The sequence below is a fragment of the Leucopleurus acutus genome (genome assembly GCF_964270905.1).
Source record: "Leucopleurus acutus genome assembly, chromosome: 6".
Classification (NCBI taxonomy): domain Eukaryota; kingdom Metazoa; phylum Chordata; class Mammalia; order Artiodactyla; family Delphinidae; genus Leucopleurus; species Leucopleurus acutus.
Window position 1 is genome coordinate 107,306,548 of NC_139149.1, and position 17,350 is coordinate 107,323,897.

At 40.7% G+C, this 17,350-nt stretch overlaps 1 protein-coding gene across 1 annotated transcript in view; it reads right to left on the reverse strand.

Annotated features, from left to right (window-relative positions):
- Positions 1-17,350, reverse strand: part of COL4A4 (collagen type IV alpha 4 chain) — a 138,487-nt gene that overhangs the window by 26,261 nt on the left and 94,876 nt on the right. The window contains exons 31-37 of the mRNA XM_082841199.1: positions 16,579-16,722; positions 14,126-14,233; positions 12,573-12,754; positions 11,655-11,718; positions 8,963-9,037; positions 4,614-4,721; positions 3,934-4,041 (exon numbers count right to left, since the gene is read on the reverse strand). Coding sequence (XP_082697325.1) covers positions 3,934-4,041; positions 4,614-4,721; positions 8,963-9,037; positions 11,655-11,718; positions 12,573-12,754; positions 14,126-14,233; positions 16,579-16,722 — 789 coding nt within the window. The remainder of the gene's footprint in view (positions 1-3,933; positions 4,042-4,613; positions 4,722-8,962; positions 9,038-11,654; positions 11,719-12,572; positions 12,755-14,125; positions 14,234-16,578; positions 16,723-17,350) is intronic.

Below are 17,350 nucleotides of genomic sequence, written 5' to 3' on the forward strand. Positions count from 1 at the left end.
GGTAAGTGCCGTGGAGGCGGGAGAGGGAGGACACTAGTTGCAGAAAAGGAGGGAGGATATTTCTGTGGTTTTCACAGCTGTAAGGTGCCCCGCATTTCTATGCTGACAAAAGACATTTCTAGGTGCTTTTTTCTTATAAAATAGTTTACCTGCCACCCATCAAAATAACCCAGTCCACATTCTTTACACATTCTCATGCTAAAGCTTATCATTCTAGGTTTCCATTATTTCATTCCTTTTTTTAAAATAAATTTATTTTATTTATTTATTTTTGGCTGCGTTGGGTCTTTGTTCCTGCGCACAGGCTTTCTCTAGTTGTGGTGAGCGGGGGCTACTCTTCGTCGTGGTGCGCAGGCTTCTCACTGAGGTAGCTTCTATTGCTGCGGAGCATGGGTTCTAGGCATGCGGGCTTCAGTAATTGTGGCACGTGGGCTCAGTAGTTGTGGCTCGCGGGCTCTAGAGCACAGGCTCAGTAGTTGTGGCGCACGGGCTTAGTTGCTCCGTGGCATGTGGGATCTTCCCGGACCAGGGCTCGAACCCGTGTCCCCCACATTGGCAGGTAGATTCTTAACCACTGCGCCACCAGGGAAGCCCTCCATTATTACATTCTTATATGAATGCCTAACTAGGAAATCGAGCATCTTCCTTTTAGAGGCATAGGTACTGGAAAATTTAAGTCTAGGCATCAAGCCATTTTTACATATGTTGAAGTTAAAGTTTAAAAAATCTGATTGAACACAAGCAAGACTCAAGAGTCCATATGGCTCGTTCCAGTGGAGAAAACAACTTTGAGTTCAGCAGCTGGTTTGTTCAAACAAGATAATCAGTCCCCTTGACTTATTTAGAACATACTTCAAATATTTAGCTTCTCAGTTCAAAGCGTTTCTGCCCGAGTGTGGTTCATTTTTCTATCAGCATGATAAACTGCAACAATGGATTTATATTGGAGACGTTTTCGTTCCTAGGAATGTATTTCACTGTTTTGTGGGGTTTTTTTTTAAGACTGTGCTGTTCACTGGGCTGTTTGCAGGGAAACAGTGTCCCTGCATGGTCAGGAAGCATCACTGCAGCAACCGTCTGTGCACTGGTATGAATATTTGGGTTGATATATTCATTTTCTCACCTTCTCTTCTTAACAAACTTATTATTTCATAGCATCGAATTATGATGTAATTGGAGATAATTTTGTTGTTCGGTCAAATTCATTAGCTATTAGTTTTTTAATAACATATACTGAAGTTATGTGATAAATGTGAACTAATTCAAGGGAAGGAAGAATCAACCAGAGCGACATGAACCTTGTCATTTTAGTCAAACTGAGTGCATAAAATGGCACCCGGACACTTGAAAATCCTTGCCATTTCACTAAACTAGGAGGGTAGGAAGAAGTGGAGATGCAGCAGAAGTAATGGAAAACGTTTTCTTTTGGTTCTTTATCAATTTTGTCCTCCAGACACTCAAAAGAGCATCAAAGAATATCCCGCCAGGGCTATAGGGATTGCCAGAGACAGGAAACAGCCACAAGAACCAGTGAAACTCTTAAAAATACAAAATTATTTTGCTTGGAACGCTAAATTTATCACCAATCACTATACTTCACATTACTAAAAATGCCAGTGAAGAGGAAGGGGGACAGTACAAAGGTATCTTGTGGTGGGAGCTTTTCCTGTCTGCTTATTTGGCTGCATAGAAATTCGTAAGTATACCAACTCTTCAAACTAAACGGCTTCCCTCTGTACAGAGGCACTAGGTAATACTTACCACCACACTACTACTTGCTGGACAACTGGAGTTATTTGAAATCTATCTGATGAGCGAAGAGGTGAGAGCGTGGAGAAACATTACTTGGATTTGCAAAACAATAGACTGACTAAGCCCAAAAGAAGGGATTTCCAATTCTTCTGAGAGGAAGTACTTTTTATTTGACCAAAATTTAGTGTATGTATGGGCCAACGAGCAGAAGGTGAGTGGGAGGAAAAACGAGGAAGGAGAGAGAGGGGTCTCAGTTATGGAAACCTTCCAAGTAAGGCTGGACCCTTCAACTATTGATCGAAGTGAGGACAGACTCTCAACCTCATAGCTACTTGTTCAGTTGTTCATTCTCTATTTTTCCATTAATTAATTAATTGTATTTATTTATAAAAGTAAATTTATAAAATTTTTAAAATTTATTAATATATTTAAATTTTTATTTATTTCTATAAGTAAATAAATACTTACAATAACCAACCAACAGACTCACTAGGAATATACTGGTTCCAAGGATACAAAAAATAGTTCTTAAAACTAAAAATAGAGCTACCATATGATCCTGTAATCCCACTCCTGGGCATATATCCAGAGAACACCATAATTCGAAAAAGATACATGCACCCCAACATTCATTGCAGCACTATTTACAATAGCCAAGACATGGAAGCAACCTAAATGTCCACTGGCAGATGAATGGATAAGGAAGATGTGGTAACATATACACAGAGGAATATTACTCAGCCATAAAAAAGAATGAAATAATGCCATTTGCAGCAACAAGGATGGACCTAGAGATTATCATACTAAGTGAAGCAAGCCAGACTATGAAAGACAAATATGATATGCTGTTGCTTATATGTGGAATCTAAAAAAAAAAAAAAACGATACAAATGAACTTATATTCAAAATAGAAATAGACACACAGACATAGAAAACAAACTTATGCTTACCAAAGGGGGAAGGAGTGGAGGGATAAATTAGGAGTTTGGAATTAACATATACACACTAATGTTAATTAACATTAACACTACTACATAAAATAGATAACCAACAAGGACCTGCTATATAGAACAGGAAACTAAAATCAGTATTTTTAAATAACCTATAAGGGAAAAGAATCTGAAAAAAAATATGTATATATGTATGTATAACTGAATCACTTTGCTGTACACCTGAAACTAACACAACATTATAAATCAACTATACTTCAATTTAAAAAAATGATTCTTGCTTTTTAAAAAAGACCTCTAAACAAATATGATACAACGTAAGTGTCATGCTAGAGGTATACACAAGGTACCCATGGGAAAAAAGAAATCTAAAATGAAAGAAATGGACTGAAAAGGAATAAGTACCAGGGCTGTATGGAGGGGCATGAATATTTGTTAATAACCAATTATTCTATTCTATTCTATTCTATCCCACCAGACCTATGTTATTACCAGTCTACTATACTTTTAAAGGGAAAAAACTTAACCAGGAAAAAAATGTTTCTCTATCAAACCAAGATAATAAATATTAATTCCTCTTTCTCCATAGCATCTTACTCTTTTCCTTTTCCTTTGCACAACTGACAAAAATACATTTAATATCTGTCTCCCCTCCTAAACTGTGAGCTCTGTGAAGGCAGGAACCATCTCTATTTTCTTCAAAATTGTGTGCCTAGTATCACACAATTAATTGTGTCCTAGAATCTAGGACATAACAGGAGCTTGACTATCTGGGGAAAGAATAAATGAAAAGGCTGGAACATCATGGAAAACAATAGGGGAAATGCAGCTGCACAGCACAGTGAGATCAGCTCGGTGCTTTGTGTCCACGTAGAGGGTGGGATAAGGAGGGTGGGAGGGAGACACAAGAGGGAGGAGATATGGGGATATACGTATATGTATAGCTGATTCACTTTGTTATACAGCAGAAACTAACACACCATTGTAAAGCAATTATACTCCAATAAAGATGTTAAAAAAAAATGAGGGGGCAGCAGCATCATTTTGGTAGAGTGGGTCCAGAGACCAGGCAAGCGCCGCCCAAGTAAGAAAGAACAGGAGGCGGCAACAGGCATCCTTGGAAAGAGCCAGGCCCCAGAGCATGTCATTAGGGTGCTAGAAAGGCACTGTGAACTTGTGGGAGCATCACCGGGGAGAGCTTTCTGATGGGTCGGGCCTCCTTTTGACTCACCTTTTATTCCAGGAAGACCTGGTGCCCCTGGATCGCCCACGAGGCCTCTTGGCCCAGGATCCCCCATTTCTCCTGGATGTCCCTGCAGCCCAGGCAGCCCTGGATTACCTGAGGACAACAGGGAGGCTTTGCAGATACCCAGATGATATGAGTTTCGTGAAATGGGAAGGTCATCTATATTCTTAATCTATGGGTAACTGGGATACTGTTTTATTACTTTTTCTTTCTAGACCTCCTAACTTAATCTCAAGAGGAGAAAATACACTTGAGTGATTAAAGTTGCCAATTATGATTTGAAATGCTCACTTGATTCTGAATTGGCAAGAGGAGGAGCCGTTAAAATGTTGTGTTGAATGTGTGCTGTTTGGCTTAAGTCTAAAGGAGAATAGGAAACCAGCCTCCTGAATGGTAGGTGCATGAGGGAAGGTTGGAAAGGAGCTTTCCTCTGTCAGACCATCACTTTGTGCCTGGTATCTTCCTAGGTGCGTGACAGGTGCTGTCTTCATTTACTCCCAGACCAACTCAGTAATATTGGTCTATCTCCAATTTACAGGTGAGGAATAGTACATTTAAGTGACTTGTCCAAAGTCACAGGTTGGGGAAAAGGCAGAGCCAGCTTCTTCCCCTACACCAAGAGATAGATGAGTGCCCGGGAACTCTCCAGGCTCCTTTTGAGGTACCTGGACACCCCGCTGGTCCAGAGGAGCCAGGCGGTCCTGGCCTTCCGGGTGGTCCTCCAGGTCCTTGAACACCGGGCAAGCCCTGCTCTCCAGGTGCTCCCAAATGTCCTAAAGAAAAAAGGACCAAACATCTGAGTAGTTGTAGTTGCTCTTCAAGGTGGTGAATCTATAAAACCTCCAACTTCAGCTCTTTCTTTTCTATTCTTACTTTTTTACATGTACAATTTTTCTGCTGAAAAGATAACATTAAGGAAAAATGGAAAACAAAACACCTATAATCCCACCAATTTAATACAGTGTTTCATATGTATAACAAATGTGCAAATAAGGCCTACAATTTTATATTCTGATTTTTTAATTAGCTAGCATTGCATCATAAGTAATTTTCCAAGTTTGATATCATTTTCCTAATTATTGTTTTTAAATAACTGGCTGATAGCTTATTGAGTTAACCCTAATTAAATTAATTAATCTAATTTTCTCTACTGTTGGCCATCCATGTTATTTCTAACTCTTGCTGTTATGCATAATGATCTTTATATATCTTTAATCAATTTTTTCTCCTATTAAATTATTTCCTCAGGAAAAATTCCTAAGAGTAGAATTTTTGGTTCTTTTTAATGCATTTTTAAATGCTCAAGGATTTTAAAGTAAATCACAGACATCGTGGAATTTCATCCCTAAATATTTCAGGAGGTAAGTCTGAAAAATAACATTTTCCTATGTGGCCAAAGTAACATTATCACAGCCAAGAAAATTAATAATGACCCTTAATATCATATAATCCTCCTTCCATATTTGAGTTTTCTCAATCGTCCCCTCAATGTCCTTCACAGCCGGTGAGTCCACACCAGGTCCCATTCCAGAACCACACATTACATCTGGTGGATACATCTATTAGGTTAAAAAAAACCTACTACAGTCCCCTTCTCAGGACAGTGACGTGCGGAAGAGAAAGGCCCAACTGTTCTGAGTCTTCTAGAACAGACCATTCAGCATCTGGTTCTTGACAGAGGTTGCCAAATGGTTTGGATAAATGCTCTACCAGCTCACAGCCCTACACGTCACCCCCACACAGCCCCAAGACCATCATGCCATGTGCTCACTGAGGACCTTCTAATTTGTTGATTTGTTTTCTTGCTAATTTAGTAAGGATGAAATGATATTTCAGACTTCCTTTAAATTACATTTCTTTGATTACTAGAGAAGATGACTTCCCCATGTGTTTATTTATAATGTATGACTTTAATATCAATACAATTTATATTTGTAGGATAAACCAATAGTCTGTGCTGAAAATGACCAGTTGAATCTGCAAATAAAATATGTGGTTCTGTATTTACAAACCCACGGGGGTCATAGTCACTATTTATTGTAACACACAAGAGAAACAAGCCTATGTTAGTCTATACTTGTTCCCAATCAAATTTGAGATCTATGAGCTTCACTGTGTATTGTTTTCTTCATCCTGAAAATATTCCTGTGGTAAAGGGAAGGCAGCCTTTTCCCACCTCCAAATGAAGAAACTGAAACATTAAAGCCTTGCCTCTCCAATCACAGTTATATTAAGAACAGAACCTGTGAGTTAAGCTGTACTGTATTTTCTCTCTGAAACAGAGAAAAGGGAGGTAGAACTGAACCCAATACAATCATATAAAATCCCCTGAGACAGGCTGCAGATTTACGCCTTTTTGATAGGCTTGTTCAAATTCAGTGCAGTTTTCAAGCCAATGGAAATTGCATGTTTAGGTAAACTCTGTGCTGGTGAATAACATATGATGCAATTTTAAAATTTTAAGCAAAAGCTATGGCATTTGGGAAAGGGAACCATTTAAACGGTGACAACCACAGGAGACCAGAGAAAGTACACCAAGGCAAACTTTCTTGAAAAAGTTAGCCTACATATAAAATAACTCAGTTCTATGATTTTTAACTTACAGTATTAGGTAATCTCAAAGGTTTCCATTTTGGACTCTTTTTAGCTTATAAAATCTTACTATCTTAAAGGTTTACATAAAAATACCAGTAAGTGTGGAAAAATCTCTTCATGTTTTGCTGACTGCTGATGACAATGATGAATTACACCTTCCATTTGTGTAGCAATTTTTAGCTTATAAATTGCTTTCAAGGAATCTCATTTGATCCTCAGAACAACCTGTAATATGCATAGGGCCAGTTTACAGGTGAGGAAACAGCTCAAAGATGACAAGCAACTTGCCCAAGACCATATGCTCAGTGGTAAAGGAGGTTGACTTTGAACCAGTGATTTTCCTTTCTGAGACCTCGCTCTGGTACTTTTTATGAGCCTCCACAATGCTAACCTCAAAGCTATTTTCCCCTCCAAATGTACACGTAAGCTGTACATTTCAGTTAAAGTATTATATTATCTAAATCTATTTGACCATGCCAGAGGTAAAGGACCCATATGAAAGAGAGTGGGGAAGGAAGTTTTTGCCAGTTGCAATAGCTTGTTTTCCTGTTAGACTTCCATTTTAGCAACCTTATTGTATAAAAACAAAGATTAATTCATTCTCCTTATTTTAAATGTTCCTTCCCAGTGTCCATAATTTACTGAATTGTGGATATTTATAGAGTGTAAAGATGACTCAAAATCTATAGGGCTTCCCTGGTGGCGCAGTGGTTGAGAGTCTGCCTGCAGATGCAGGGGACGCGGGTTCGTGCCCCGGTCCGAAAGGATCCCACATGCCGCGGAGCGGCTGGGCCCGTGAGCCATGGCCACTGAGCCTGCGCGTCCGGAGCCTGTGCTCCACAATGGGAGAGGCCACAGCAGTGAGAGGCCCACGTACCGCAAAAAAAAAAAAAACTATAAAATTTCTGAAGTTAAAAATAATAAAAAAATTGATTTATTCTTTAAAGTAAGTAAATAAATAAAAATAAAGAAATAAAATTTCCCATAATAGTTCTTCTCAGATATTCTTTCTGTTGTATGGAATGAAACATGGCCACTGCCGAAGAGAATTTTAAGGTAATACACAAAACTATTAATATGAAATATTTTTTTTTTATAAATTTATTTATTTTTGGCTGTGTTGGGTCTTCGTTTCTGTGTGAGGGCTTTCTCCAGTTGCGGAGAGCAGGGGCCATTCTTCATCGCCATGCGCAGGCCTCTTACTGTCGTGACCTCTCTTGTTGCAGACCACAGGCTCCAGACATGCAGGCTCAGTAGTTGTGGCTCACGGGCCTAGTTGCTCCGTGGCATGTGGGATCTTCCCAGACCAGGGCTCAAACCCGTGTCCCCTGCATTAGCAGGCGGATTCTCAACCACTGTGCCACCAGGGAAGCCCCTAATATGAGATATTTTAATTTCCAGTGGACCCATCTAAATACAACCCTGGCTTCTAACCTGTCCACTATCAGCTGAATGACATTGGGCATCACTTATGGAACCAATCATCTGTGAAGAAACAAATTCTTTCCAGGCAGTGGATATCCCTGTGCACAGAGCTGTGTACATTTGTCTGATTATTGACTTAAGATATATTCCTACACGTGGAATTACTAAGTAAAAGCACGTGTATGTTTTGTCAGCTGTGGGTCGTCTACTGTGACGAGCCACAACCTCTACCGGAGAGCAGGAACTCACTGGAACATCACGATATGTTCTGAGGGATTACACATCTATTGTTGCTGATACATGAAGTGCTGTTTGGAAAGACTGAGATTTGTTGTTGATGATGAGGCTTTACGTTCCTTTTGTTTGGTTTTGAGTAAACTAGATACTTAGTAAAGGAGGTATTCAATCATATCTCAGCAACTGCACTCCTCAGGGCATTCACCTTTGCTTTTCTTTTTTCTTTGGCCACACCATGAGGCTTGTGGGATCTTAGTTCCTTGACCAGGGATCGAACCCGTGCACCCTGCAGGGAAGTGCAGAGTCCTAACCACTGGACCCCAGGGAAGTCCCTCGCCTATGCTTTTCTGAGTAGGAAAGAAAGGGCTGGAATGACAACCTGCAGCTGTAGTCAGCTGAGTGGTTATTGTTAATGTATCATTTGTAGTTATAGATTTGCAAAACAGTCCAAATTTTAATTGCTTGCAATAATCATTTTTGACCCTGCCAAAATCTGGGCATGCCTAGGGAAGTGTGTTGTTAACATCCTAGGTCATGGGAGCCACGGTGGAGAAAAGATGGTGAGTTGCTGGTGTATAATCCTGGTGTCCTCCTAGGCCAGTGCTTATACATAATCCTTCTGATAGGTATCTTAATGAGTGAAGGGAGAATATAATACTGATACAACCATGGCCAGCTAGGAAGATAAAGTAATTGCACTATTTTTCAAACCAAACTTACTCTTTTTTGTTTTAATAAGAAAAGTATGTAGCTATACCTGGATATCCAGGGCTACCTGGCTCACCCTTTGGACCAGGTAGGCCAAACTGACTTGCAGGTTCCCCTTTGTATCCTGTAAGTGATAAAATGCACATAACATTATTTAAGAGAGTTTAATTTTGCTCATACAAGTGACTTAATAACTTTCATGATACTTCCCTTTATAGTCTATCCTCAACGTTCCAGGAGAGGATTTTTGAAACAATGCTTTTTTTTTTTTGCTTACATAAGAACAAACAGAAACATAGATGCAAGCTGTGATTTAAACACACACACACACACACACACACACACCCTATTTTATAGTTCAAAACAGTCATAAGAAACTATAGATCTTAATAAGTTTAAATTTTTAAATTTTCTAAAATAATTTCAAATTTAGGGATCTATTTAAGAAATTACTTGGCATTCAGTATCCTTATATTGTTTTTTAGAAACAGAAAGCAGAAACTGTCACTGTTTCAGCTGCTGCAATCACATTTCAAGCTCTCTTCAAGGAAGCTCAACTCGGTGTCCTTGTAAAAAACCGAAATCACAAGTCATCTTACTGATGACTTCACAAGAGATGGCACTTTGGAGGCCATTGTAGGCAGTTGTAGGCCATTGTAGGCAGTGACCCCTACAGTCCCACAGAGCTGTTCCACACTGCTGCTGCATCCTTCCAGACACAAGGACTTACATTATAGCTGGGAGCCAATTACAAATGGAGGACTCAAAATGGTATGGTAGGGAAGGGCAGGAAATTGATGGGATTACAAGAGAAGAGAGCTAATTAGGCATGTTTTAAAGCATCTACACACGAACATCCCTTTTAAGGGGTCCCACCCACACCTATGGTAGGTTCTCTTCCACCTGACCCTACTCATAATTGTGGTTAATTGTTTGAAGGGTATGAATCTGGTCCATCCCAGGTCAGCCAGTCTTTCCTTTAGGAATTGTAATAAAAAGTAAGAACTTGAGGCCCTTGCCTATTGAGGCAGAAATCAAAAGCATTTTCACGACGTCCTAATATAGAGCATGATCAAGTGCAATCCAAACACATCCAGAAAGGATACTGAATAGAGAGTGATAAAGCCAATTGGTAGGCAGGTAAGTAAAAAACAGATCATGGAGAAAAGTCTCAAGAGAAAAATCCATGGATTTCCCAAGGGCTAGGTTCCTTCAGACTATGGTCCTGCAGAACTATCTTATCTGTGGGCTCCACGAGACAGCTTTTACTCCAAGTACCTTCATTGCATTTTGTTTCCTTGCAAACATGGCCAAATACAAGTAGGAAGGAAACAAGAAGAAATAGGTTTGTTCTTTGAGAGACACAAAGGGTCTATAATAAATGGATAGATGAGTAGAAGAGGACTGAGTTCTGAACACTGATTGAAGCTATAAAATGTCAAAATAAAATATGAAAACTTCCCTATTTGTAACTATTTCTAAAGAGAAGACCTAAGTTATTCTTTCTGAATAAATACATGTTCACAGTTCACTTTTTCTTACAGCAATTATCATGTTATTTATGGAGTGTCTCTCAAAGCGTAAAGCATGTTTCACTGGTAGTAAGGGAGAAGATTTTTAGGTGGTTCACTAATTACTGTTTCTGATTTTAAAGTTATTTATTTTAATCTGTATTAAAATAAAATATAACTGTACCACAAGCCTGTGAATTCCCAGATAGTGAGATTAAGGCTAAGGTTAAAAAGGTGAATCATTTTAAAGTAGATTTAAAGAAAAATATTAACCCAATGGTACACAAAAATAGTAAAAAATATTAAAGCTTTTGTGTAAATGCTGCAATTTAAGATACCCTGGATTTTTTTGTTTTGTTTGTCTGGATAAAGGGTTAACGAAACCTCTCTTTCTCTGAGGACATTTTTTCCCTTGGGTTAACTTCCTGTTCCTATTTCTCTGGAAACCTGATAAAGGCAGAATGTAAGTTGTGTTACAAGGCAATACTGTCTTTAGCACAAATTAAACTAAGGCCTGTGAGGCCAAATCCAGCCTGCAGCCTGTTGCAAAGAAAGTTTTATTGGAACACAGCTACAGCCCTTTGTTTGCACACTGTCTACGGCTGCTTTCATGCTGTGTGTGCTTTCATGCACAGCTGTTATAGCAGAGACCACACAGCTGAAGATATTTATGATCTGGCCCTTTGAGAAAAACACATTTGCTGACCCTTGGCTTATGATAAAAATAACTCAACTGTAAATTATGTGTGGCCCAGGAATTCTTAACTGAACTATTAGCACTTGGTGGGAAGTCATGGCTTTGCCCTTCTCTGTGTACCGTGACTCTTGTAACTGGGTCGCCAAAAGCTGTACCTATGGAGTCCTTAGAAGAGATACTGGCTCCTGTGGGGCACGGGGCCATGGACCACCAATGCGGATCTGTCTCCTGGCACCTGAGCTGTCATTTATAGAGCTGCAGTCACTAGGACAGCTGACAGTACTCCCACCAAGGAGGAAGTTATGCTATGCCTGCAAGCATGCTGTTTTCTATATGGTGCCCTTAGATCTGAATGACAAATATAGATGATTTAGGTCTCGTTTTGACTATCTCGTAGAGTCTAAAAAGAACTCTTTGAATGTTGCAGTTTGTTTGATATACTTTACTTTTCATGCCAGAGGTAGTTGCTCACAATGCCACAAATACCCAGGACTATGAGCTTGATGGACGGCTGCTGTATCTCCAAACCATACCTTTAGGTCCTCTTGTACCATCGATTCCTGAAAGTCCAGGGGGCCCTGGAGAACCTGGCTCACCCTGATAGTTTAATGAAACAGAAATAAGATTGTAATTGAATTTCAAATACAAATGACACATGCTTGACATGATCCAGTTATAATTTTCTAGAACTAACTTGGTTTTTATAATTTGCAGTGGTAAAGAAAATTGGAAATGCATTGCAAGCATACTACTACATGCATCTAGGTTTTAAAAGTTGACGAAACTCTTCCAGAATTAGTGATACCAACAGGGGGCATCCAAATCCCAATACTTGATCGCAAAAGAGTAATTGCATCACATCACTTGAACTTTAAGTTTTGAATGAACAAATTGATACGAAAAAAACTGTTATAATTTATACCCAAAACTTGAAAAATCTATTTTATTCCAAAAGATGGGTAGCAAAGTATATTATACATTTTCCAGAAATTATGATGTAGGCTACTGCATTTGTACTTCCTGGGTTCTCAGGGGGTATTTTGCTTATGATTGTAAAGATAAAGTATATTTACAGCAAAATCTATGGTGTCTGCAATTGGATAGGAAAGCTTAGTAACCAGAATTTGGGTCATTTTTCAGATGACTCTTTGTGCTGGTAAACCAACAGTCCTCAGGCAAGTCTCTATGGAGCTGTTTAAACAAGGCTGGGGGTAGAATGTGGAGTAAGTGACTTGATCATTTATGTCACCGGAACCAGGCATAAGCACTGGCCAGAATTAGAGTTACATCATGGCCTTCTAGAAGTTTCCATTCTTCCCTTGACCAGCTCCTTACATTCTAAAAGCCAGTGAAGGACTGTGATGTACACTGGCATAGTAAGATGACTTACGGGCATCCTGAGAGCAGAAAGGTTTTATTATTTCTTTCCTTCCAAAACAGCAGTTGCTTACCTGGTCACCTGGAAATCCCGGAAAGCCAATGAGCCCTCTCAGCCCAGGTGAGCCTGGAGGGCCTGGGGGTCCAGGAAGGCCTGGCTGCCCTTTCCTCCCGGGCTCCCCTCTGTGAAATCCAGGTGGTCCACAGCTTCCTGGCTCTCCTTTCTTCCCTTGTATCCCAGGATGGCCTTTATCACCTGATGGGGTTAGAAGTGTTACAGACCTCTTGAAGGAAATCTCTTGAACTTTAAGGAATAGTTAAACTATCGTGACAGGCGATAGTTAGGCTGTGGGTCTTGGCCCTACTTATAGGAGACAAAGCCATCTCCCAGGAGCTGGGAGTCCTAATTAATTCCTGCCCTAAGCTGCATCACAACGGGTTTCTGGCTTCCGCGACCTCACTGTAAAAGGAGCTGCCCAGGGCTTCCCTGGTGGCGCAGTGGTTGAGAGTCCGCCTGCCGATGCAGGGGACACGGGCTCATGCCCCGGTCCGGGAAGATCCCATGTGCCGCGGAGCGGCTGGGCCCGTGAGCCATGGCCGCTGAGCTTGCGCGTCCGGAGCCTGTGCTCCGCAACGGGAGAGGCCACAACACTGAGAGGCCTGCGTACTGCAAAAAAAAAAAAAAAAGGAGCTGCCCATGAAGAGACTCAAGGCTACCCCGGGGGGAGTGAGCAGCATCACTTGCTTTATTTTGTTTTGGTTTGGTTTTTTTGCGGTACGCGGGTCTCTCACTGTTGTGGCCTCTCCCTTTGCGGAGCACAGGCTCCGGATGCGCAGGCTCAGCGGCCATGGCTCACGGGCCCAGCCGCTCCGCGGCATGTGGGATCCTCCCGGACCAGGGCACGAACCCGCGTCCCCTGCATCGGCAGGCGGACTCTCAACCACTGCGCCACCAGGGAAGCCCACTTGCTTTATTTTAACATGCTCATTTTACAAATGAGGAAGGACTTAACCAGAGGACTTAAAACATTTGTTCCCTAACTCGTTAAGGAGAGGGCCAACAAAAGAACCCAGGTCCCATTCAAATTAAGTCTAAACTGGGAAAAGAAAACACAAATGTGGTTGTCAAAAGCCTTGCTCTGGGGTGTTTCTGAGGACCAGCAGCACAGGCAGCAAGGGGCTTGTTAGAAAGTCAGAGGCAGACCGGCCCCAGACCTGCTGATTGAGCATCTGCGTTTTAACAAGGGCCCCAAGGGATGCACACTGAAGGTTGAATAGCACCCACTGAAATGATTTGGAGAGTCATTGTGCTACTCATTTTAAGATCAGCCAGCAAAACCAGGAATACCTTAAACCTGGTACCAGTATTTCATGTATCTGTCTGGACTGATTCAAGTTTGGAATATCCAAATCTATAAACACATATGAACTACAGCTAAGTTCTAGCATGGAAAGAAAAGTACCATGAGGTTCTTTAGTGTATGTTTTTATTTTTATCTAAAGAATGACCTTTCCTAATCTCCGAATTACAGTTTTTTTTGGAAAGTTGTCTAATATGCATGCTTGTTTGAATGACCTGTAAAGAAGTCAACTTATTTGATATGGTTAAAAAAACATAAGCATTTACCTTCTTCTCCTGGGAATCCACCATCTCCAGGAGGTCCAGGTTCCCCGGTTTCCCCCTTTTTCGAAATAATATCCATTTCTCCTTCATATCCTGGGGGTCCTCTTGCTCCTTTAGATATTAATTATATAAGAGCAAAACAAAAGGAAGCACCACACACGTGATTATTCTGTTACAGCTCCTCACGCCCAGTTTGCAAATCCCCATTTAACCTGCTAAACTGTATTTATGTTCATAGATTGCACAGTATCAACATTGTTGATTGACTTCCTAAAGGAAGGGCCATGCCTTTTACATTCCTTTCCCAACTTGTCCAGCAAAGGGGACTGGTGTACACTGAGGGCTCAGTGAATGTTTGCTTAAATTCAACCAAACTTGTCTCAGAGTCTTCAGTAAAAAGAGACAGGCTTGAAAAGTTCCAGGTCTAAAATACATCTGTGTTACATATATAAAATGGAATATTACTCAGCCATTAAAAAGAATGAAATAACACCATTTTGCAGCAATATGGATGGACCTAGAGATCATACAAAGCAAGGTAAGTCAGAAAGAGAAAGAAAGATACCATGTGATAATCACTTATATGTGGATTCTAAAATACAAGACAAATGAACGTATCTATGAAATAGAAACAGACTCACAAACAGAGAGAACAGACTTGCAGTTGCCAAGGGGAAAGAGTAGTGGGGGAGGGAAGGACTGGGAGGTTGGGATTAGCAGATGCAAACTGATATATATAGAATGGATAAACAGCGGGGTCCTACCATATAGCACAGGGAACTATATTCAATATCCTGTGATAAAGCATAATGGAAAAGAATATGAAAAAGAATGTGTGTATAACTGAGTCACTTTTGCTGTAGAGCAGAAATGAACACAACATTATAAATCAACTATACTTCAATAAAATTTTTTAAAACTACATCTCTTTATCCTGTAAATTTTGAATTGTCCATCTCATATTTTCCAATTCCTTATCTTCCCTTTCCTAACCAGCCTCCAATATTTTCCTTACATTAAAAGAACAGACACTTAACTTGGTTCTCCACATAGAGAATTCTAAGAGGCAGGGAGGGTATACAATATTTCTCCTGATTTCTGCAAACACTATCCAGTTGTAGATGTGGGCTGGAGTGGGCTCATCTCAGCTTGATGAGAGCCACGTAGTAACAAGTCAAGAATTTTGTAAACTAGTTGTTAAACCATCGGTAGTTTTAAATCAGTCATGTTGAGCGTATTTATGGTGGGAGTATTTACACCCTGGCAATCAGCAAACTGTAGTGTAGTAATCAGGGCATTTTTTAAAAACTTTATTTTAGAGAGCCAGCTTACCAGAACATCACTGGCATTAACCCAATTTTAAATACTTTTAGTGGGATAATTATATAGAAGCACAATAGCACAGCAAACATCACTTATCTAAGCTAACGGAGAATGACTCTGATTCCTTGATTCTACATAAATAATTTACGGACTAGTAAAACAAAAAATAATAGTAGAATCAATCAACTAAAAGTAATTTGAATTAAATGAGGCTATTTTCCCAAAGGGCTTTAAAGACAAAAACCTTGTTTCTAGAAATTGTCAAGCATTCATTCTTAACACTAGAAATGAAATCTTACCTTCACTCACCACAGCCTCATGGCTAAGAGATCAAAGTAAATATTTAACAGGGATGGGCACAGAACATTGACACCAGTGGTCTTGAAACTTTTTTTAAAAATAGTAATGGAAACTTTTCTTTAAATGAAGCTTGGGAGAGATGCAATTCATGGCCCAGATGAAAGCGGACTCATTTAGTTCAGCGGTCAGCAGACTACAGCCCACAGGCCAAATCCCACCTGCTGCCAGTTTTTATACAATCCATGAGCTGTGAATGGCTTTCACACTTTTAAATCATTGGGGGAGGGGACTCAAAATAAGAATAATACTTTATGACATGTGAAATTAAGTGAAGTTCAAGTTTCAGTGCCCATAAATAAAATTTTACCAGAACACAGCTATGTTTGTTTGTCTACGTGTTGTCTCAGGCTGCTTTTGTGCTACAAATGCTGAGTTGTGTAATTTCGACAGAGACTATATGGCCTTAACAAAAAAACTGTTTTTTTCATTTAAAAAAATTGAAGGAGGGTTTGGGGACCAGGAGTCCTGCCTGCACCCCCTTCCCAAAAGGTGAGAAGGTTTTCTGAAACCCAAAAGCTCTAAGTCAAAGCCCTTGTTAATTTTTTTTCTATTAATAGAGCAATTCATTTGCCATAGCTATATGGGATAAGATCGGGAGGAAAGGAAAATACATTTTGTTTAAAATCCTAAAACAAACACCATAGATTCAAAAGGCAGCAGAATCCAAGCTGCAGGATAGTTCCATTTTATTTTTTCAGGGATCATACTTATAGGTTCTGGTCAAACACTAAAAACAATCTATGCTGCATCGCTGTGCCATTAGCTGCGTTTACCTTTGTCACCTTTCACTCCTCGGTCTCCCAGGGAGCCGGGCCAACCCTGTTCTCCGTGTTCTCCCTTTCTGCCAGGGTGTCCGTCCGGGCCAGGTTTTCCTCTCTCTCCCGGAAAACCCAGGAAGCCGGGTAGCCCCTGGGGTCCTGAGGAGTAACATGAATTTTTAGGGAAAAGTTTTATAGGCTAGTACAGTTCCTAGATCTGTGTTCCTTGCCGTCCACGTGGAGACGCGAACTCCCCCTAACTCTGAGCTTATGCTGAAGGGAACAGTCACTACCAGCCTCTCGCCTGTAAGAGACAATCTGTCCCATCCAAGCTTCAGTTTCCCCCCCCACAGATCTGAACTGCAGGCCTTTATGCTTCTGAGTCCAGATCCCACAAAGCTTTAAGAGAACTGGGCTTCCCTGGTGGCGCAGTGGTTGAGAGTCCGCCTGCCAATGCAGGGGACACGGGTTCGAGCCCTGGTCCGGGAGGATCCCACATGCTGCGGAGCGGCTGGGCCCGTGTGCCACAGCTGCTGAGCCTGCGCTCTGGAGCCTGTGCTCCGCAGTGGGAAGCCACCGCAATGAGAAGTCTGCACACCACAATGAAGGGCAGTCCCCACTCTCCGCAACTGGGGAGGGCCCACATGCAGCAATGGGGACCCAATGCAGCCAAAAATAAATAAATAAAATAAATAAATTTTAAAAAGAAAGAAGCAGAAGTTCAAAGATGTTGGTCTGGGCCTTGGAACACAGGTAGTGCCTAAAAAAAAAAAAAAATAGAGAACTG